Here is a 23,234-nt window from a genome sequence, read left to right as displayed (position 1 = left end):
AAAGATCATTTCTGTGAACAAAAAAGTGGTTTTGAATCTGGTGCCAGACAAACTGACCCGATTAGGTTACTTGTGTAGCAAACTATCAAGAGTTTCTCTTTCTTAACACAAATCCTTATAAATTTTAATGCAAAATTAGACAGTTCCACTTTAAAATCAGCGTTCTTTGAGATATTCTAATAATGGCTGATGAACAAAAAGATCAAAAGAGGGCGAGGGTAGCCACGTTTCTAGGTCATTTCGGGGATGAAGAACAGTTTTAAAATATCCAATTACTACAATTGCGGCGTAAGGCACCTTCAAGCGCTCGTTCTGTAGCCGCGCCGTTTCCTAATCATTAAAGAGAAATCAAGATAAAATAGGTTTTGAGATTCCTACAAGGCTTTTGAGGATGTCAAATTGCTCCAAATATAAAAATGATGGCTTGAACATCCAGCTTTTGAATGGCGACATCATATAAGTATACTTTTAAAAAAATTAATGCCAATTTTCAGAGTCATTCAAGAGTGTTAGTTTCTGCAGAGTATTGCAGTCCCATTCCTTTGATCAAATCTGAAATTTCCCTGAACCTGTCCTAGTCCCCATTGTAATGGGAATGTCACCCGCTATCGCCACCGCTACGGCCTTTTATATAGAAAAACAGCCTGTAAGCCCCAACAAGTGACAAACTGATAGAAGATTGCATGGCCTGGTGCATGTGTGCTTGTTTCGAGGAATATTTGCAACCGAACCACACCCTCTGCGGGGCATGCCAGAACGTATTATCAAACACATGTATTCAAAATGATATCTGGTTACTATAAAACAACTAGGCTGCTAAGAAGTCTATAAATGCTTTGGCAAAACCGATTTTGTACTTGCTTATTCTTTCATCAAATATTTGACGTTCCCTAAATTCTTTACACTCCTGTATTTACAATCAAATAATATGACGACAGTTGATATTTTCATTAAATATATAGCAACATGCAACAACTCAACTGTAAAGATGCTACTATGGGCAGTTATTTGCAGGCAGGATACTTCAGCACAATACGTATTACCAAACAACAATATTTAGTAAAGGTGGATGTTTGGAAATATTATTGCAGAGGCAAGGATAAATAAAACTTCTTTTCACAAACCTTTGTTGTTGTATTCTGCTGAATTGCTGCAGCCACTACCATTTCTTGGAACAGCATTTCGAGAAGACGATGAAAGGGTTTTCCCACCATTCAAGGACGGTGTAGGTCGAACACCTCCATTGATTTTGTATCTGGTTACAGTTTTGAACACTGTCTTCTGATTATCGCACTTGCACTTTGTCGCCGGAAGGCCAGTTATGACGTTTGTAGGCAACACTTTGGGGCATGGCATAGTTGATTTGGTCACCGTCACGGTAGTGCATGTCTTGGTTGAGGCAGTTGGTGATATGCTTGGCACTGAAAATTTAGAAACAGGCTTTGCTTAGCTAAAACTACATCAAATAAATCATACTGCAAAATTTGAACGTGGCTCAAAATAGCGGAAATATAGCAAATTAGAGTACTTTGTACTTTCCAACTATGCTTAAACTAAATCGTTAAAAAAACAATCAAAGGGAAGCGAATTATCCCATAGCTGAGCCCGAGTTCAGAAAAAACCAAATATTTAACGAAAAATATTTATTGAATTTAAACTGGATTGAATTTGAATTTTTGACTATGTTCAACGTAATTAGAGAATAAGAAATTCTATGGATTGGTAAATTAGCACTATAGCAAACGTATCCAAAAATCAGGCATTTTTCAAATACATTTTGTATATAACAACATTTATGCCAGGCAAACACTAAACCTAATAAAAAGAACACTAAATCATGTCTGAAGACGACTCAAGACGTTAATTAAAATAGAACTTTGTGAAACTCACAATCTTTGTTTAATGGATTCCCGTCCTTATCAGTTGCCTTCCAGGTAATCAGAAATCCTTTATCGACATTGCCAAGTCTATCCGATACGAAGTAAATGTGTAGATAGTTCTGCTGTGATAAATAGTCCGGTACTGGCATGGCTCCACAATATTTGGATGACAGCGTACCCCAGCCGTTCCTAGTTTCTTTGATGAGCAGGTAATCGTAAAGACACTTCTTGTTTCTTTCCACTTGAAAGTGAGTGAAGTTTAGCAGAATTCGAGTACCGGGCGCGGTATTTATGGTCCACCGGCAACTCATGTTCACCGGATAATTTGCCGGGTAATTTGGGCTTGAGAATTGGCCATTATCTCCGGATAACTGAAACTGCAGATCTAGAAAAGCAAAACAGATATTACTTACATTATAACGAATTTATTTGCAAAAGATATGCCATTGTTAAAACCAAAAGCAAGAGTAATGTCGAATTGAAAGTGACTTGAACTGCCCGGTTCCGGTTGCCCTTGGAGAAACGAGAGCGGCACAAGGGCAAAGAAAGACAACAATGACGACAACATTGTTTAAACAGCCGTCGATTAGGGAAACATAGTCCCATTTTGGAATTTCCTGAGCAAGAGGACAGCATTGAAGGCGCTAACAGTATAGTATGCTAACAGCATGTGCGTTTTACATCAAGTATTGCTCTTTTATAACGGGCCGGTGCTGTTATCATTGATGGTATATAGCGACCTTTATCTAGGGTGTTTGAGAAATGATGTTTTTGGTAAGGGCATTCCTAGCCCTCGTTTAAAAATCGTGATTTGAGCGGCCTGGAATAAACAAACTTCGGCTTGACGTTGAAATGGCGAAAAAAATTCTATTTTTTACAAAAATAGCTGAAAGAATAGATAAATAGCCATCCCATTAAACAAATTGCACAGACGCTTCTATCGCCTTCACGAGCGTAAACTGTTTCACCAATGACTATGACTGCTTGAGAAGGGCGCAAATACGCTGAAAGAGTGACATGAACTTAAAAAGCTCAGTAGATATTGTTATTTCCTTTTCAATGCAATAAAAAACTTTATTCATGCTAAGGTAAATAAAAAGAATCACAATTACTTATAAAGAATTGAAAGAAATTGTGAAATGCAATTGGAAGGCGGACGCGGCTGATCAAATTCTGATAGCAATCGCTGCCAAAATAGACACAAGCATTAAAACTTTTCAAAGGCGCTTTTGCTTCGAAAAGTTAATGTTTGCTGCTATGACAAGGCAGATTTTCTCTTTTATATACTAGAACTATATACAACAGTTATAAGCACGGATTAACGAGACGAAAAGTCAACCAAGATTACCAATCACACACAAACGACTGCAAACAATTAAAAACACGATGCCTTTAGTCGATGCAAAATGCAGATGTAGAAATTCAATTTGATATTGAGAAAACAATCTGAATTTAAAGTTCAGATAATGAAATTCTCAATTCAAGTCAGTTGTAGGCACATTTGTCAGCCTGGTTATTACGAGAATTCTGAATGCTCTAAGCTTGAAGCAACACTGGCGAGTTGGTGACAAGAGTAGCATTTTCATAATAAGCAACAATTATCGGAAGTTTGTTTATAAGATGTTTATTCATTATCTTTATCATTTATTCTTGGTTTTCTTTTGCCATAATTTCTTTTATCTTCATCATCAACTCTCCAACTTTGAATATCACTTACAGAAAAGCAAGGAGCAATCTTGGATCTTGGCAAACGACTGCTATGTACAAAAATGGAAATTTCAAACTGTATTTAAACAATTTAAACAGAAAGAAACGATAACGAGTTCCTTAAGATAGGCTGCCAATTTTCATTACTGGGGTTGATTTTTAGCAGGTTTAGGTCGGTCAGGCTTTCGAAATATTAGAATTGATTGAGACTGCTATAAAGCCTTATTGTGTTCGGCGATTAGATTTTCTGAGCGGTTTTGACTGGCGAAGACTCTCCGAACAGTGCAATTAGCTCTTCACAAATGTTGTGTACACAAAGAAAAGAAAATGATTGACTATGTTCAGTATTGACAGAAACATATGCTTTTGAAAAGACACTTTCTTCATACTCTCACAACACAGACAGATGAAAACTATTACAACTAACGGACAGCGCTTCTTTAACAGGGATAATCTTGTTTTCCTCTAAATAATAGAAAACACGAGGCCTGAATTCATCTCTAATATTCCAAGACTTTGGAAGAAATTAGCTGAGTTTTAGAATGACAGTTCTCTGCTCTAACAAAGTGAGCATTTGAATATATAACGACCTTGTGCGAGCAACATGCCATTTGGATTAAAATGGAGGCTCTTTTGCGAAATAGATTTTACTTGTCTTGGTAAAAACATAGCAGTGCAGTGCAGTGCAGTGCATAAACGTTTCTAGGGGGCACAGACTTTAAGGTTAATTCTTTCTCTCTTGAACAGAACAAGGCCAATAGGGCTGTTTGAATATAAATTTTCGAAACCTTTTCAACATGTTTCAACTTTCAAACATGTTGTAACTTATGATCTCCCAGACGAAAAAAGTTTTAAAATGTACCATTTTGAAAAGAGAAACAAAATTTGCTTCTTGGCTACAAATAGATAGGATTTTTTAACTCGACACCACACAACCCCTCCCCTCTCAACGAAATACACAATGCAGAGTGCTGTCGCGAAACGTCTCATGTGTCAGAAGATAGAGAGATTGCTCCGAAAACATTTTGCATGCAGTTATTGCGAAGAAAGGAACCTAAAGTATGAAAACATTATACCACAATTAGTACCATGTACATTACTAATTCTATCACTCGGCACGAAAAATGATTCATGCCTAAAATTATTTAAATCATAAAATGTTGTCAGATCTTAGCTTCCTGTCATGTTTCCCCTTCTTTGAAAAGCCCGCGAAACGAACTCAATCTGCTATTCAAGGAAAACAATGTCAATCTCGAGCTAGGTTTATCGGCAAGCAAGTCTTTTCAAATTTATGGTTAGTTAGCCTCCGTTGTATAGTGATAACACACATCTTGAAAAATTCATCAATGGGTCCTCTTAGCTACATTTGTCAGAGGATTTCCTTTAAAAATCTAATTGAAACATTACCATAATTTTACCAAACCTAAAACGTCCGTTAACTATACATAACCTAGGGATATACAATAACATGTCATAAGAAAAACTGGGTCGCTTAAAAAAATAAATAAAGTATAAAAAAGCCTCAGTGGATCATACAAATAGCGAAAAACTAGAAGAACATTAATGGCTATATTTAGTATTATCACCAATTTACTGTTTTACTAAAGAATTAAAATTAAGGCTCTTAAATTTTCCTGTGCTTGCGTTTTTCTGATTGGCCTATTTCGATCCACAACTGGGTATATGTTTTTATCGTGTTCTTTCGGACCCTTATTCTGACGTTTTATGCTCTGAGAAGTGTCAGACGAAAAACTTTTAGCCAAAATGTTATAAAATGTTTGCTTTTTTTCAAAGCCATGCTCTTAAATTGGATTGATATATCAACGTTTCACATACCCAAGACCCAGCATAGCTAAAAATGTATCGAGCCATAAAACTTGTTACGAAATTGCTGAAAAGGGAAAGGACACCGAGAATAAGGGACTTTCTTAGGCACTTTCGAATTTAGGAATGAAAATGATCTCTTCAAGGCTTTCCTAGACATTTCCAGGACATGAATGATTATCGAACAGTTCTACCAGCCTAAGCATGTTTATCATTTCTGTGCTAGTTCAGGTCACTCGGGGTTGAATGTTTTATCAACCAATTTGTCTGTGGATGCCATAATCCCTTGTTTCAAACAAAAGGAATCAACAATAACAACGAAAGTCGACGAAAAGCAGCTTTACGTGCCAAGATGGTTTTGAAAGAGCACGATCTAGCACGAGGAAAACAAAATTAGATAAGAAGAAGGGAGATTTAGTCTTGAAAAATCGCAGTGAAAAGCTCAGAAAATGAAACAAGTAATGGGGAAGGACAAAGGGTGGGATATTGAGCGCGTGACTAAAAAACCGCCTGTATTTTGCTCAACAGAACGATCATAAAAGTGCTGATTTTATGTGCTTAAATGAAAGAGTTAGGGTAAGGCAATCATCTTGATAAAATCAATAGCTATGTGCGAGGAATACTGAGCTGTCGATGAGCACTTCATCCACAATCGGAATAAAGTACTCGGCAATACATAAATAACGGTTACAAGGAGCTATTAGTGCTGATATAGTGTAAGTAGACAGCATGGCTTAATTACTCTTATCAGTTGAAAGTGGAGACGATCAAGCAGTATATAGAATACTTACGCAATAGGCCATTCACCAATAGAATATGCTGCGCGGCCACCAAGACTCGAGGGAAGAACATTGTCAACACAACAGCCATGAATAAGCGCTATAAACTGCAGTTGCAACCGCGTTGATAGTTGACGCAATTTACGTCCGCAGCTATCGCCTCCTCGCTGCTTTTATGCCAATTCCTATTCTACGGCAAATTATTATAGCACCTTAATTAATCCTCAGATCCGTGCGGGCTCAGCGACATCTGCTTATGATAACCAAGCCGGTACAGAGTTTTAAAAGGAAACAAACCCGCGAAAGTATACCATGAACTTTGCGAAGAAATTAAACCCGAATTAAACATCAATTGTCACCACGATTGGCAAATTCCACCATTTCTCGTTCTACCAGTCTACAAGATGTGAAGAGCGAAATTTTAACGTCACCCGTATTGGCTTCATCAGCGATTTATTGGCAACGGATGGATTAAGAATGAGCGGACTTTGAAAACACCTGTTTCATTAGACACAACTGCAGCATTATTAGCAATAGATACTGTGTAAAGGGAATTTTATTGGAAGATGAAAGGGTTACCCTGTTTGGGAGGCAAACACTGCAGGTTATGGCATCTTAGAACTAAAATGGGCGCTGCTAGAAAACAAGTCATGATTCCTTCTATCTTTGAAATCATTCTCGACAGCATATTACGTTTTATTTTTTTAATCAAGCTGTTTTTAAGGGCAATCAATAATGAACCTTCAACTCGAAAAAATATGGTAACGAATCTTCGCATTGTAAAGAGTTGATAGCTTGATGATAAACTAACCAATTTCCTGTTAATCAAAACTACTTTCAGTGTACAGGATTTGTTTGCGAAAGGAGTTTAAAACAAGTGTCTTGTCACTCCCTCTCTTTTCCCATCAGACTGTCTATGGTACAACCTAAATTTCATCAAGAAAACTTCTCACCCTGTATGAAATTGCATATTCTTGCCAATGATTGCGTTCTCGTTTTGAGAAAGAATCCAAGACGAAAGCAAACGAGGTTAGAAGAAGTGTGCAATGACAATTGTCCATGTTGTTTTCCTTTTGAGTTTATTAAGTGCACTAGTCTTAAAAGAAAACGCTATTCTGAGCTAATATAGAAGAGAATCAATTTAGCAAATATTGGTCTTTGGTCAAACACATAGTATGCAAATATATGCTCGCACAAACTGTTTCAAACGGTTAACGCTAGCTCGAAAGATCGCAAAGGAATGGTCGATCAGATTGTCGTGATAATGATGTTGATATTCGTTGTCTCAAATTTCTCTGCTTGGCGCAAACAGCGTTGGACTGTTTGCCATCAATTACAGATGAAATCAACCAAAAAAGCCAAAAACCTGATTTCAACATCTAACAACAAATCATTTTGGCAAAATGGTTTGTAAAATATTTGATGACTTAGAAATATTACTTCTTCAGCTTTTGGCTGTACTAGATTTTATCACTGGCAGCCAAACCATCTGCCTTTAACGACAGTTTCATACAGATGTTTTTAATCCCATGGACGACTTGGGATTTAAAGGTGTGGGGGTACTCTTCTTACTAAGTGTCGAGCGTACAAAGAAAACAATGCATGCTCGTTTGCTACATAGTCTTTTGATCAGATCAAGAATCAAGATCATAGTTAGGTTACAGATGGCGAAAGAGTTTGAAAAAAACAAAGCAATATTTTGTAAATGCTGTTTTCTCCTTCGCCGAGAATGTATTTAATGTACTGGCAACTTGACTTTCGTTAAAGCTGCATTATTTCTGAAATCAAATGCTTCCGAAATTTCTGTAAAAAATGCTTGATAAGCATGCTGATTTTAATAATTTCTGACCTTGTAATCCTCATAGCGATAAACAGATAGTGTCTTTTTAACGGGATACGGCTGATACAAAGCAAGGTATTTTTGCCGACCATTAATTCAGTAATAAAATTATCAATGCAACAGAAGTGCTGTCGAAATCTTCAATTAGGACCCAGCCTTTGCCCATTGGAACGGAATGGTCATCATAGCCCTTGCTCAAGCTCCAAATTCTTTTTAGAAGAACACGCTTTACCAGAACACCAAGGCTCAATTTTCCAAAACAAGAACAGGGTTAGAACATTTGCAGCCTCGAGGGGCAATTCACTCTTGAAAATAGCGTACGAGATTTTGCCTAAAACAAAAAGATTTCCGGGGATTTTCAGATGAAACAATAGGATTTTCACAAAAGGTGTAGGAGATTTTCTTGGAGTGATTTGCCCCTCGTACAGCCTCACATTCAAACATTAGGAGAATAAACAACATGTTTTGACAATTTCTTTGGTGTTAACAAAACAGAGCAGATTTTAATGAACTGCGCTACTAAAATTGTCATACAAAATGTTTATTCAATAGTCTTAGAAAAAACGTTCTCGTGTACAGTTGTAAAAAAGGCCCTTGTAACAGAAACAACGGGCCCCAGCAACAATTAAATCGCTTTTTAAAACAGAGTGTTGGCCATAAACCAATTTGTATTCTAACAAAACATCGTGCAAAAAACATTTATCTAAATTTTTGCCGGTTGTGACTTAAATGTAACATGGATAAAGCTTCCGAATTGTAGCTTATCTTTGTATACTGGTGATCAATTAAGAAGCGCACACGTGTTGGGAATGTTTCTTTCACAAATATCAAACAAGCTCAAAATACAACCTGCTGTAGGACTAACCAGAGTCACGAGGCACAGTATAGTGCTTTCGTATAGGCACTTTTCCAATGCTCTTTTTCGATAAGAAAACGGTTCTTCAAGGAACAATACACTCAGTTCAGCAACATGTGTAAACCAAACAAATTCAAGCAAATGCAATAGAATTTAATAATTGGCAAGCTGGTTGATAATTGACAAAGAAGCATAACAATGCTGTGGAGCTTTTCAGAACTACAATCTGAGGCCTTATTGCCAAATTTGTAATGGAAACGCTTTACAATAGAAGCTTTTAGAAATATTTTCCAGCGAACAATTAACAACCAGGTTAGAAAATTACATCGAAAAAACGATTCCGGTCTGATTAAACAGAAATTGAAAGCGCTAATGTCAACTTGCTGCTAAAGATATTTTCCTACAGGATACGGTATGTCTCGTTGGGCAGCGTTTTGTTACGGTCCCTTTTCGTGCACGGAGACGTTTGAAGTTAGTTTGCTAAAGAAATCGTCGGATAGTTGTCAATGAAAAAGCTTTTGTTGAAGAACTCAACAAGCAGTCGCTCCAAGACTGAGTAAATAGCAAAACAAAGTCCAGCACAACATAAACAAAGATACGTGTGTTATTGTGCTAATCTCTTTCTGGTGCTCTTCCGACAATACGAAACTCAGGATGGGCTCAGCACACCGTTGTCTAAGCTTTATTTACAGACTCGCGAAAAAGAGGCAAGGGATTTTCAAGTCACGATCGGTTAAGCAAAATAAACTAAAAAAACTGACTCGTCAAATCTAGAAATGCGACAGATGCGCTGAAAGTCATAGACCTTTCAGAGAGTTGACCCCCTATCTCTATTGTATGTCCATACACAAAGTCTAACTTCAAATTCTAGCAACTCCTTTCATTTTCTATTTGGACAATCAACTCCATGCCATGACAGAATTTTGACTGTATAGCAAATAACATAACATGCTTCAGTTTCAGTTACGACTTGAACTATTTTAATCAAAGGATACTTTGAATATTTCTGAGATGAGATTGATATTGTATTGTCTTTATGTAGTTATAAGACTTTAATCCAAATTAGAGATTAAATTCAACGTTTTCCGATTGTCCTGGGTCAGCCAAAGAAATAATACTGTCTGCATAACGCGGTTGCTAGAAATAACTGCGTTACTGTTAAGCAAAATATCGAGCAAAGGTTTATAAAATATCCCCATCAAAATGCAATTTTAGGAAAACGGGAAACATCATGCTGCAAATCTTTTTGAATGTTTTTTCAAACAAAGCCACTGCCAAACTATGATTTTGCGTCACTGAATATAACACACTTCGTGGTAAAGGCGACAAACTACATAAATGATCTTAGGATACAAGGCTTCCGCTTTCGAGTGTGAAAATTGTCACCATGTGGTAGGGGAAAAATTCTTAGAATTGACAATATCATAAACATTAAGTCGATTCCTGCATCAGAAGTCGAGTTTTCCGACAGATAAAAATTTCAAATATACTTTTATCACAAATATACAAGAATTTTAGAATGTAGTTTGGCTAGAAAAAACTCTACAAAAGTAGCTACAGCTTTGCTAAGCAAGGGTGCACGATACTCCATGTGGAGAAAAGAGATCGATCGATGCCAAGTTTGTAACCAAAGTTTTGTTGTCGTTAAACAAACCTAACATAGGCTTTCTATCTTTAATAACAATAACAAAAAACTTATAAAACATAAGGTGTAGTAAAGAGGAGAGATACGAGAAACAGATGAATCGAATAAGGAATTTTGGTCTCCGTTACGTTACGAAGATTGTTGTAAAACTGACTTACTTGTAGCAGAAGATGTGATGAAGAATGTCAGGAGCAAAGCGAACTTGAACAATCTCATTCTTGGCGTGGAATCTGGGCCAGTTGAAGAGTTTAGCCAGATGATACTTCAATGTGACTTGCAGTGAACTGTTAGTTCAAAATCAACCTCTTTTAGTGACCTTGGCAATGTTTATCACGTCAGCGAATCTCAATTTTATCTCTGTAATGAGGAAGAAAAGCAAAGAACTGTGAACACCGCAATCAAAATGAATTACAACTGAATGCTATCTTAACTCAGAGCGGACGACGGCTTGCAGCCTTAATGTCCAGTTGCCGGTTGATTAACGAGGCAAGACGTTGGCCGCACTCCAAAGGAGGCCGCAAACCTTACGCGACAGATAAAGTTTGAAATCTACAATCATTGCCAAAAGTACTTGGAACACCAAGCAAATTGCGGCGTTGTGTGTTTTTTTTAATAATTGTATTTTTTAATAATTTTTTAATAATCCAGGCACCACGGAGAAGGGGGGCTGGGGGCTACAGTCCCCTACTTTTTGCCAGAAATGCAAAAAATTTGCTAATGAATCACCAGAAAAGCCACTTTTTATTCGGTTTAACCCCCCCCCCCCCCACACACACACACTTTCTGAACGCTTCGCGGTGCCTGGCCTGATGTCCGTAGTCGCTTGAGAAAATCTGAGTAGAGAAGGACTGAGGCCCGGCTATTTGATCAACAGTGTTTACAAACAGGATCCATATTCAAGCATCTTCTAAGGCTGAGTAATGCTTATATTACAGTGCATAATTTAAACCTGGATTAAAGCAGCATTCAATGGGAAGTTATTTAACAATCAACTAATAACATACACATCATTCGAAAGGACATAAACACGAGTATTGTATGATACAGAATTTATTCTACGCCTTTAACAGAAAGCGAACATTAGATTCTAGGCATATGCTTGTGAAGAAACATAAAGAGAGATATTCGTTTCTAACAACAATCAATACAAAGACACCTAGAAAGGCCGCAGGTCCTGGGAAAACGGGACAAGAAGTTAAACTAGTTGGTGGACTTAGAGCGAGAATGTTGTAGGGGCGTTTGTGACACCCGAATGTCACTTTCGTCCAACTGACCATTGACCCTTGCCTAGTGACTTGACTTGCAGAATTCTGTAAGTAAACCGGAAATGGGCTTCTGTTCCTCATTAAAAAACCAAATATTAAAAGGCGTTTACTAAACTTCATTGCAACCCAAGACCGATACAATGGGTCCATCCTCACTCGTCCAAGATCAATTCCTTTTGATACGTAATTGCCAAGAAAAGAACTTCCTTTGTGTACCATGCTTTTCAAAGGCGATCAGCCTCGTCACTTACATTAACCCCATTTCAACACTGATTTATCGGTTATAAATAGTGGGCAATAATTCGTGGTTTTCATTATTCAGAGATTTTCTAAGGTATTCATAAATGGTGAGAACGTGCAGCAAGCTTATATAGTTCTGATAGTTTTCGTCTATTTGACTAGCAAACCGCAATTAGTGTAAGCAATAAAAAACCAGCAATGTTAATTTGAACAAGCAAGACCCTCAATGCAGTAAGAAAAATGCAAAAATAGTGTGTTGAAATTCGCGCCTTTTGTTTCTCAGGTTAATGAGCGTTCAAGATTTGTGGTGGATTATAAAATAGGTGGTTCTGATTTATAATGATCATAGAGAAAGGCAATACAGTGTGCCGCCATTGCAGCTGGAAATCTTTTCTTTTCTTGTTAAAAACATAAGGCGAAACTTGAGTACACAGCAAAAAATATTGACCAAGCGAGCAGCAAAAGTCATTATCAAATATTGCATATATCAGAAATCTAACAAACGTGTTTCTGTATACATATAGACATATAAACATACATATATATGAGTTCGATTCCGACAAAGAGTGGTTTGATACAACTAGACAGCACCCTTGTGGAAAGATTTTCCTCATGTCAGCCTTTGCCTTATGATAAGGATGGTCATCCTTATATATAAATATATATAAATGAAAAGGATGGTTATCCATAATTTTTGTTGCAAAGAAAGGAATGCACGATTGTAGCTACGGTTGAAATGTTAAAATCTTTACATTTATATAGCGTTATTCAAATATAAAACGCAACCAACAGTTCTGCAAGTATAGTTTGAGGCATGAGCCAAGTTTTTAAGCAATCATAGAGTTTCTTCTTCATTCGCGTTAAAATTTGATTAGGCCTGAGAAGAAGTTAGGGATGAAGATCCATTAAAATTATATTGGCACTTAATCTTTAAACACTCTTCTGTTTGCAGCTTTTTAAATTCTCTAGTTAGCTATTCTCTTTAAATTCTTGGACATTAATACCTTAAATTAAAAAATTCTTTTATAGGAAAACTATGGAAAATCCTATAACAAAATTCATTCCACACAAAGCAAGGTGTTCATCCAGCATTTTACAGCTTTGTTAAGTTCTCAAATTAAAACTTATTATTGGGCGATTTATTAGATATATTCTATAGTATTCTATTTTGAAAGATAGAGGCAAGGCCCTGTGTGGTCACAGTGAAAAATCACCACTAACTTAGTGAAGTCCTAACAACTTAAGGCAAACTAATCCAATTTCTAAAAAGAAGTGAATATTCTGTACTTATATTGGATAAAAACACACCGATATAATATTAACATAGAAACGCTTTTAAAATTACATACCATGCAAGATGATCCGCGAAATCGAATAACCGATTCATAGATCTTTTACTATTAGAGAGGAGAGCCTACAAGCCAGTTTCAAAAAGCAGATTTGATTCAAATAGTTTCAAAGATATCTTTTATAAACAAAGATACGAAGCAACGACGCCAGAAAAATGTGGAAACCAGTCCAAAGACAAATGGAGATGACATGGTTTGATTAATCAATTGATGTATTTAAAGCAGGGTCCGATTGCGTGTTTTTCGACCGGTAGTCAAATTCATTGACATCAAAGAATAATTGTTTCTATTGAAGAAGCATACTTGCCGTTTCGGAGCCTGGACTCGTTTTGAAAACAGAGAGATAGTCCTGTCGGATTATGTAGATATGCATACATCAAAATTACAAACGAGGAGGTTCTTCAAGGTGGCGAGTTGGAGACCTTGCTGTTGAAAATACTTGTTAGAAGTATAATCGACAAACATATCACATGAAAGTTAAATTGGATGTTAATTTGTAAACATCTTTAGTTCAGGGACGGTGCAGAGCCGTAGGCACAACTATCCTCTACAAAAATTTATTAATTCATGAAGAGGCCTAAACAATTAGAAATCATCATATACTCCGTGCCGCGTGGCAGATACCAATCATCTAAACAAAAATGCCTCTAGAGGATAACCAGACAGCAGGAGCCTTATGATAACATCTTCTTTTTCCAAACAAAAGGAGCAAATGTGCGGTGGGGAATGATAACGCGAATATAGCATGACGATGGTATGCTGATGAATCAGTGGAAGAAAGGCATGCAACGCAAAAATATCAATTTCGCGTTTATTTTTAGCGATATTCTACAAGACTCGAAATATCTTCCTTCTATCAAATTAAGTCTGAGAAATAATTTGACGTCAAAGCGTCAAAGCGTATAGATGACTATTGATGTTATCTATCAATGTAATGCGAGCATTTGACAGTGGTAATTCATCAAAAGACAAATCCAAAAGAATATACATCAAGATCTAATATGCAGTAACAAGCAATACGACGACCGGTTTCTGTAATTATTCAAACTTTATCTAAAATGCTCATTCATCACTGTCACATTTTTCAATACAACACAGCTTGTCACACCTTTTCCTCAGTAATCATCTGCACTGGCTCCTGTTTTGCAGGTTGCAAATTTTTAAAACAGAAGTCTGTTTTAACAGGTTTGTTGGGTCTTCGAAACATTTTTATAAAAGAATCAATCGAGGCAGACAACATTGACAGTTTAAAAAAACTTGGTACAATACTTTCGGATTTGAATTAAATTTGCATGGAAGTTTTGTGAACTGCAGCTTGCAATTTTCAAGTAGATCAGCGGTTAAGTGCTGAAGGAGGGGCTGCGGGTCTGAGTCCCCTTTCCTAGTGGTAAAAGTCATGCAATTTGTACTTTTTGCAAAGGCAATGAGATAATTTTTACGAGAGTCGACATTCTCTTAATAATAACTGTGTATCTTTGAAATCGATGAGAGATTGAATATTTGATGTGTTAATCGATGGGATCATCCGATCACTGAACACACAGCTCGCGTTACCTAAGAAATAGTTACGTGTAATGTGCGAGAGTGGCGACCGTTGATCGGATCCCATTTGCAAGTCAATTACACAGAACTAGAATACAGCGCGTAATGATGAATAGCAAAGCGCAACTGATGCTATCGCCCTTGTTAATCACCTGGCCAATAGACACATCACGTGTTTAGAAGAGAAAAGATTCATTCAAGGGTAGCTTGAATAACTGATAAAAGGTCTCAGCGAAGACTTCTTGGAAAGCAGCTGCCCATGTTCTTATTCAAAAAGAGTGCCTAGAGTTATCACCTTGGAAGCGTGGATCATAGAAAACGAAAGGGCCGGAAAAGAACGGTCTTGTGACGTAGAGTACAAATGTGCTGTTGACTAAGATGCGAGACCTCTGTAAGGATTGTGAATGAAGGTTTAGTGAGCAAAAAAGCTGATGCAGTAACGGCATCAGCTATTGCAGTGTAGAAGAGAAACGGGCATGGGCTATGAGACCAAGCCATTTGAACCCCGTTTCAGAGCCATATGGAGTGCGTATTTTCCTCAGGAAAATCCAAAAAATTTATCATGGCTTCGAAAAAAGCGAAAATTTTATAACATATTGACTAAAAGCTTTTTCGTCTGACACTCCTCAGAGCATAAAATGTCAGGATAAGGGTCTGAAAGAACATGATGAAAAATATATACCCAGTTGTGGATCGAAATAGGCCAATCAGAAAAACGCAAGCACAAGACTGGTATAGTTATCCAATCAGTGCCGCGTGCCTAAGGAAAAATTACCACAGGAGTCCAAGAGAGAAAACGAACTCCTTCTGTCTACACAATGGCGGCTTTTTCGTTTGCATATAGATTTTGTCAGTAAGGAATTCGCCCAGCCAAAAATATCACAGTCTTGCTTAGAAATGGAGGGGGGGGGGCTGAGTCCTTAGAAACTCTGAATTATAACAAGTGGGGCTGAGGCGCCTCTGTCGTATACCAAATATGTTTTGTGCTGCTCCGGTTCAAAAGCGAAAACTGGTCAAAGGACAGCAGAACTAAATAACTCTGAGAAAGCGTTGTTGAGAAGTCGTTTGAGGTGACATTGTGCATAATCAAAGTTGCTAAGCTCCGTCGAATAAGCCTAGTATAGCTCTTTACTGACAAACCCAGAGATCGGTAGATGGAAAGGAGGATCCACACAGAGTAACGAGATTCGAGATCACATAAATTGAATTGCTCTGTATTCTTCCTTTTTTTTACCGAAAGCGAAATAATGCTTTGTAGTATTAAACGATGCATTTTCTGTTAATCTTAGATCTCTTTTTGTTCTACAAAAGATCACAAATTGATGAATCTGAAGCTTATGAAAAGCCCAACTCGGCGAAACTTCAGTTTTTGTTTAATTGGCTCGTGTGTTTCATTGTCAATGGAACAAATGTATAAAATACTTAAATAATGTATTTCTTAAGATAAGTGTCTAGCTCAAACCGACCCGTGGTACAAAAATCAATAAGAAAGTAAATCAATGTCAAGTCACAATAAGTATTAGACCTGCTCGATTAACAGTGCCTCTATAAAACACGACCTCGAACCGTTTTTTATCAATCTCGATTTTCATCTAAGGACATCTATAAATCAAACGGCGAACACAAGACAGAGCTATAAAAAGTCAACGAGACAGGGCTATAAAGAAACACACAACAACAACGGCCTATGGAAAATTTGCCAACGGGCAAGAGGAGCTGCAAAGGATTTGACATGAAAACTTATAAGTGATTATAATATGCAGGATAAACAAATTAAATTTCTCAAATGTAAATTTAAAAATAAACGGGCCAGAATACAAAAATGACCAAAAATTCGACAGATCAACATTTCTATTTTCTCTGAGGGATTCAGTCTAAGAAAGGAAAAGGTTTGACAGAAATTATGGAAATTGAAGGCATTAGAAAGAAAAAAGCAACACAAACAAGAAACTCAGAATTGTCTTGACTATTGGCCATTCACTCAATTTCAAAAAGAATTTTCACCAATAGAAGTGGATTTCTTGTGTACGGAGTCGATAGTGGGCTATGTTCGGTAAATATGTACAACATATGTCCGTTTATTTTCTTTAAATTCGGCATAGAATGTTCGACAATCCCGTAACTAGCACTCGTGCTCCCACCCAGAAGGCGCTGATGTTTAAAACAGCAGAATAATGCTTTTAAATCTCCAGGAATCTGAAAATGACATGAAAGTCACTTAGAAATCAATTCGGCATATGGCTTTTAAATATCTGACACCTAAACGAACTGCACTGTCGGCTAATTTCACGCGAATCAAACACAGATGTAAAAGGGAGATACCAAACAAGCACATCGATCTGTGCCAAAATGGTCAGGTGACATAGAGATACAAAGAGATGTTTTGTGATCGTTCGACGTTCGAAGATACAGGTCACCTTGCTTAAGCAAATTAACCCAGACAGTGCCTGTTTAAAAACTTGCCCGAAATAACAGAAAAAATTGTTTTTTGTTTTTTTATCTCCCGCTTAGAAGGAAAATATGCCTTTAAAAAGTTTCGCCGCAAATTAGAGAAGAGGTGCCGTTCTAGCGCGCTTGTTTGAATCTCACTCTATTAGAATGATCCATCGAGGAAATGAGATTGGGACGGATTTAATCATCTTCGGAGTGCAACCTATTACACGAAAAACATATTCGTTGCCCTGTGCTTCTATTTGCTTCAAGGAACGTAAATCAATGGATTTATTCAAGCAATTCTGACAAAACTGACAGCAAATGTTGTTCGGAGGGGCAGGCTGCGCAAAAAACTCTAGGCAAGTTTGTGAAAATTTCACAAATTTAGGTGAATATTCAAACTTGTCGGCAAATGAAAGCTGTCTCACTCACTTTTAAGAACAAATTAAGAACACTCCACCCTCAAATTTTCGAAAAAATTAAAGACAGTATGCCTCAATTGAACTTTACTGATTCTTATAAAAAGAGTGTAATTTGGGAGTGTGGCGTTGCCGATATTTCTTCCAATGACAATTTCAGTCCATTTAATTTCATACATTGTATTGAAATTGTTTTCTTCTTTCAAGGTAAAAGATTTAAAAACACGACATTTGCTTTGTCCTTAAAGCTTATAGTCACCAAAAACCGGAGGGCTGCAAAACCAAGACTATTAAGCGTTGATGGTATTTTAGAAATAGGATTTCGTTCTCTTGGAATTGGATTTTGTAAACTTTGCGTACATCAAAGAAGCTAAAACAATCAAATGGGAAGGACGTTTTGTAATTTGAACGAAAATTAAAAAATGGTCAAAAAGTGTACGAAGATTGACTATGAGATCTGATTAGGAAAAAGGATAAATGGTGTTATCGAACCATCAAAAGTAGTTGATTCTTACAAGAACATGTCTGGAATGTTAATGTGTCATGCTTTCTGTTTTGTTATTTTTTGTTAGTTTATTAAAACCATCAAAACTTTGGGCGTGAGCTATTGTACCCACTATCGGGTGGGGGCGATTGGAGGGTTGCCAGCGAAATTCCATTGTAGGGTTGGGGATATTATAAATATAATATACAGAAAGGTATCTATGAAAAGTGTCTGGGTAAATTTTTAGATGCATCCTTTACAATACTTAGCAAAGCATATTTGTTATTTGTATTACTCAGCAAAATGCCCTTCCAATGCCTACCCCACAGCACGGAATCATGCAGAGAAAACTTTGGAAAGCCAACAACTGGTAGAAATCACCCAGACACCGCTACCGATCTCCGAAAGATACTTTTTTGAAATAAAGCGTATATAAATATTGTGATTTGAAGGTTTGTTCTAAAAACTTCTGGAAAATAGGGCAGAGAAAAAGAATAAGGCATTAATCAAGGGAGACATAGTATAACACTTTCTTTAAAAGGTTCGATCCCTTTATATCACATTTATAAACACAGTAAGCCCACTGACATCACAAGGGGGTATGGTCCTACAACAACAACAAGAAAATTAGGAAATGTTTGGTAAATAGTCCTTTCTTATTAGTTTCTAAAGTAGACCTCCTTCTTTTGGACTAGACCCAGACAAATACACTTTTTTATCAGAACCAGTAAATTGAAATTCAGGTTGGCTGTTCTTAATTTTTTCGAAAATCGGAGACTGGATTGTTCTTAATTTGTTCCTAAATTTACAGGGTATAAGCAGTGTTATTTCTAGCACCTATACATGGCTTAAAATCTTCGTTTTGGAGATGTAACATTGTACATCTTACAGTAGCTAAGCCTTGGCTTGATCTTAATTTGTTTTTAACTTTTGACCAATTTTTTAGGCTCGTGTTCTTATAAAATTGTTCAGATAAAGAAAGAGTGTAAAGAAACTGGTGGAAATTGAACGCTGGGACGCAATAAATTTTCGCTTGAGTTTTTACCTATTTGGAGAGTGAATACACTAAAGCACTATTGCAAGGAACGGGCCTATGCCAAAAACACCACATAATTACCCTAAGCCACAGTAACAACAGAAAAGCTGAAGATTTTTCGAGGTTGATTCATTGTGGTGATGGTGCATGAGATCTGACAACTACTAAAGAAATTATGGACGCAGACGAAGATTATTATAGAGAGGTAATGGAATATTTGCTTGAGTAGGAAATTGGTTTTCCCTGACAGATCGTCTCAATATCTCGCCAAAACGTTTTGAGAGTTATTATTTGAATAGGTGTCGTCCTGAACCAAAAGAAAGATGTCTAAAATCACATTTCAAACCACACTAATGCCTAAACCGACAGACAGATCCCGATAGAAGACACCACCAAAGGATTTTCAGACAAAAAAAGAATTTCACCAAAAATGAACGAAATTTTCATTGTTTGATTTGCATCTGGCACAACACCAATTTCTTTCCAAAATTTCTTTTTCACGGTCCAAACCCTAACCATAACCCCACCCTTACCCCTAACCCTCATTATTTGCTCCCTTGCCTTTAAGAACAAAGTGGGGCAAAGAGGCACTTCAGACAAGCTCGGCAGGTAAAGCAAACGAAATAATCACTGTAGCAGTAGCACTTACCCCTCCTTAACGAACATTTAAAAAAAGCTTTGGGGGCATGGTTCCCCTCGTGCTCCATGTCTCGGTTAGTGATGTTGAAAATTTCCAAAAATTGCCAAGGTGAATTCGAATAACTTCTTGACAAAAGTGGCGGACAAAACGAAAAATGATTGAAGATAAACTTACTATAATGAAAACCTCCTGGAAAACATCCAAATTGGAAGAGTTGCCAAAGGGCAGTATACAGCCGTCGATCTTGCTCCCAAAACTAAAGGGACAATAAGCAATTCTTTGATCATACAAAACCTTGGTCAATAATCGGGTCTTTTTATTCTAGTTGTAAGTGGTGGGCTGAAAAGCAACTTGGCCCAACTTCGAATGAGAGATTAACACTGAACAAGAAACAATAAAATTACTGTACAGTGTCTGAGAAGTTTGTCAGAAATCGTATTATCACGTTTCTGCAAATCCGAGCACTGGCTGATAATCCCAAAATTCTTAGTCACTATTCGAAATAAGACGAAAGATAAAAACACTATCATGCTACGGCGTTTTCTAAATCCCGTCTCACAGTCTCGCACTAAGTACCAGAAAATTTTATTCATGTTTACATGGAAGCACTGAATAATAAAAGGGGATGCTGATCCTTTGTGTGATATTGTCAAGCAATGCTTTGCAAGTTTTCTTGAAGCAGTCGCTTGTACTAACAAGCTTCAGGATTATACTCTTCCCAGTTCACGTGTCATTGGTGAACATTTCATTTGGAGTTTTAGGGAGAGCTTGTTCAGTTTTAACCTTAACTAGCCGAAGATTTGACAACACAAAATGCTCACATCGATATTGTTGCTGTTGCTGTTGATCACAATGAGTGGATGCTATGCCTAATCAGTAAGGAATCAGAAAACTTAAGATGATGACGTTTGCAACTAACTAAAACAAGCAGTGCACTTAGCCTACTAAAAATAAATAAAGAAAAATAATACACAATTTCAATTATTTATTAAGAGAGACCACGAGGATAGACCATATCATCAGCAGTGATCAGTTGGCTAATCAGAAAACATGGAGTCTTGTGGGAGCGCAGAAAGATCCTGCATACACATACAAGTGTTTTGCAGTAAATTGTATCAAAACGCCAGACCACATAGCAATAGCATTCACAAACAAGCTCAACTTAATGCGAATTTTGGATAAAACGGCTAAAATAGCAAGGAAAACGGGCCGTTTTATAATTCAAAATCTCTAAATAATTAACCAAATCTTAATAGTTGGCGAGAGAACATTTAGTGTAAGTCTGCACAAAATATGAAGATATTACCAGATGGTTGTTTAAGCAAGTTAATTGCAGGTAGAAAAATGTCAAGGAAAGATCGATGTACTTTGCCTGCATTTCTCTCTTGTTCCTTTTAGGTGAAACGACAACAATTGAAAGTCCCTCGCAAATGCATTAAATCGAATAGGACGAGCTGCTAAAAGCTGTGGAAAAATTGTTCGGATCTGACCGAAGGCAGCGTTTAATAAGTTGCCGACATAGTATACCACTAGAAGAAAGTAATTACACCGCTATCAGTAGAATTCTAAGGTCAAACTAAGAATATCCTTTGCGAAAGGAGCAAGAGTTCAAATATGATCGCTATAATCAGATTATCACAGGTACTATCAACTGCCTCGATATCATGAATTCGCCGACTTATCCATGCCAATGCTGTGAAATCACCTCGCTGTATGCTTCCTAACAAGACTGAATGGTAGAAGATTTATTGATCATTCAGTTTACTGTAGCATGTGACAGTGACTTCTTCTATTCCGCGATTAGAGAATATCCCCTTCAAATCTGGGTAATAGATTAACCCCTCCCAAGTGACAGAGATTGTCAATTCGATCAACTCCACGTGTATGTCAACTAAGTACACATAACCCACAAGTTAAGAATCACTACTTTTAGGCACAACCCGTTGTGCGCCAAGCACAGATGTAGGAACCGGGGTACAAAGGTGACACTTCCCCTTCCTCACTCTTTCATTTTCCAGAAAAAGCTGTGGAGTGCCAACTTACATTTCATGGTGATGTCGCCTTTAACGTACACTAACGGGCGTGTCACTCCCTAAAAAGTGAATGCGTTTATAAAAATCTCCAGCAGAATTTGCATGGAGGACTTTTAACAGCCGAAATTTGCATTAAAGCAAATTTATCAATAGAACAAACAGGGGACAGTATTTGCCGTGCTTGAAGAAAATCATAATTGGCTTCAGGATTCCCATAAAAATCCAAAAATAAGAAAGACAGCAGCTAAGATAGGCTAAGAATAAGATGGCAAAGATTTGTTATTCTGCCAAGATCTCAATTTTGAGCACCAAAGCTCGTACACTTTAGGTGGAAATTCTATCATTATAATAATCTTATCCTAAAAAACTTTTTTTGGCGAAAATCTCGTACGCTAAACTGAAATTGTGACTGACGTTATATGAAGAACCGATTCGCAAACCATGGGGGTAAAGATTCTTTGTTGTGTATTGCAATCAAGACATTCGAATCAACACCAGACAGAATTTTTCAAAACCTGATTGATCCAACTCCATTACAAAAGTCAAATAGATAACAAGTGCATGTTCTGTTTAGACTTCTGGTAACCCCAAATGAACAGCATAAATAACCGTGCTTACGTTCTGGTTTAACAAAAGCCTGGTACCCTCAAACTACCGACCTGCACGTACAAACAAGACGATAAAGGCCGCTGCAACCAAACCTGACCTTGATTGCACCTGACCTGTCTTTTCAATGAAAACATTTACGTACTCGCGAGATGCTGGAACGTAATTAAAGTTAGAAACAAAAACACTATTTGACTGTATTATTAAAATGTGTAATTAGGTCTTAATCTTTTTGCAACTATTTACACTTTGCCAGAAAAAATGCCTGTTCATCAAAAAGTAGATTCGTAACGCGTTTGTACTCAAGTCCACCTGCACATAGCCATCTGCTGCAGAAATATTCAATAATTACAAATAACATTCACACCTGATCATAGTATAAATCATCTTATATCAAAGATGTGTTGAAGGATCAGCGAGTTTCCTCCTTATAGATAAATCGTGGCGCTAGTTATTGTGATGTGAATAATGTGACGACTAAGGAGGCGTGTTTAAGTAATGTTAGTGTGCCCCTTTCCAAAGACATACCATGCAATCTATGCAGCCAGGCAGAACGGTACTTTTTTTATACTTGATTTAAAGTTGGATAAAAAGCTTAATTATAAACATTACAATAAGCTATTTAATACCAACTAACATAACATCAAGATGAAGAA

At 37.1% G+C, this 23,234-nt stretch overlaps 1 protein-coding gene across 9 annotated transcripts in view; it reads right to left on the bottom strand.

Annotated features, from left to right (window-relative positions):
• LOC135689240 (uncharacterized) overlaps nucleotides 1-23,234 on the bottom strand; it is a 63,116-nt gene that overhangs the window by 4,760 nt on the left and 35,122 nt on the right. For 5 of the 9 annotated variants that reach the window (XM_065206395.2, XM_065206393.2, XM_065206396.2 and 2 more), the window contains 3 exons: nucleotides 10,690-10,888; nucleotides 1,891-2,265; nucleotides 1,125-1,421 (listed from right to left, as the gene is read on the bottom strand). In XM_065206395.2, coding sequence (XP_065062467.1) covers nucleotides 1,125-1,421; nucleotides 1,891-2,265; nucleotides 10,690-10,747 — 730 coding nt within the window. In that variant the 5' untranslated portion in view covers nucleotides 10,748-10,888. Of the gene's footprint in view, nucleotides 1-1,124; nucleotides 1,422-1,890; nucleotides 2,266-6,202; nucleotides 10,661-10,689; nucleotides 10,889-13,385; nucleotides 19,761-20,113; nucleotides 20,196-23,234 lie in introns of those variants that run through there. The other 4 variants (XM_065206394.2, XM_089110111.1, XM_065206400.2 and 1 more) reach the window with 3 other exon arrangements.

Source organism: Rhopilema esculentum, chromosome 9, assembly GCF_057945365.1.
Source record: "Rhopilema esculentum isolate cy_ngs chromosome 9, ASM5794536v1, whole genome shotgun sequence".
Taxonomy (NCBI): Eukaryota; Metazoa; Cnidaria; class Scyphozoa; order Rhizostomeae; family Rhizostomatidae; genus Rhopilema; species Rhopilema esculentum.
Note: the sequence above shows the minus strand (reverse complement) of the source record. Positions and strands in the feature narration are given on the sequence as shown.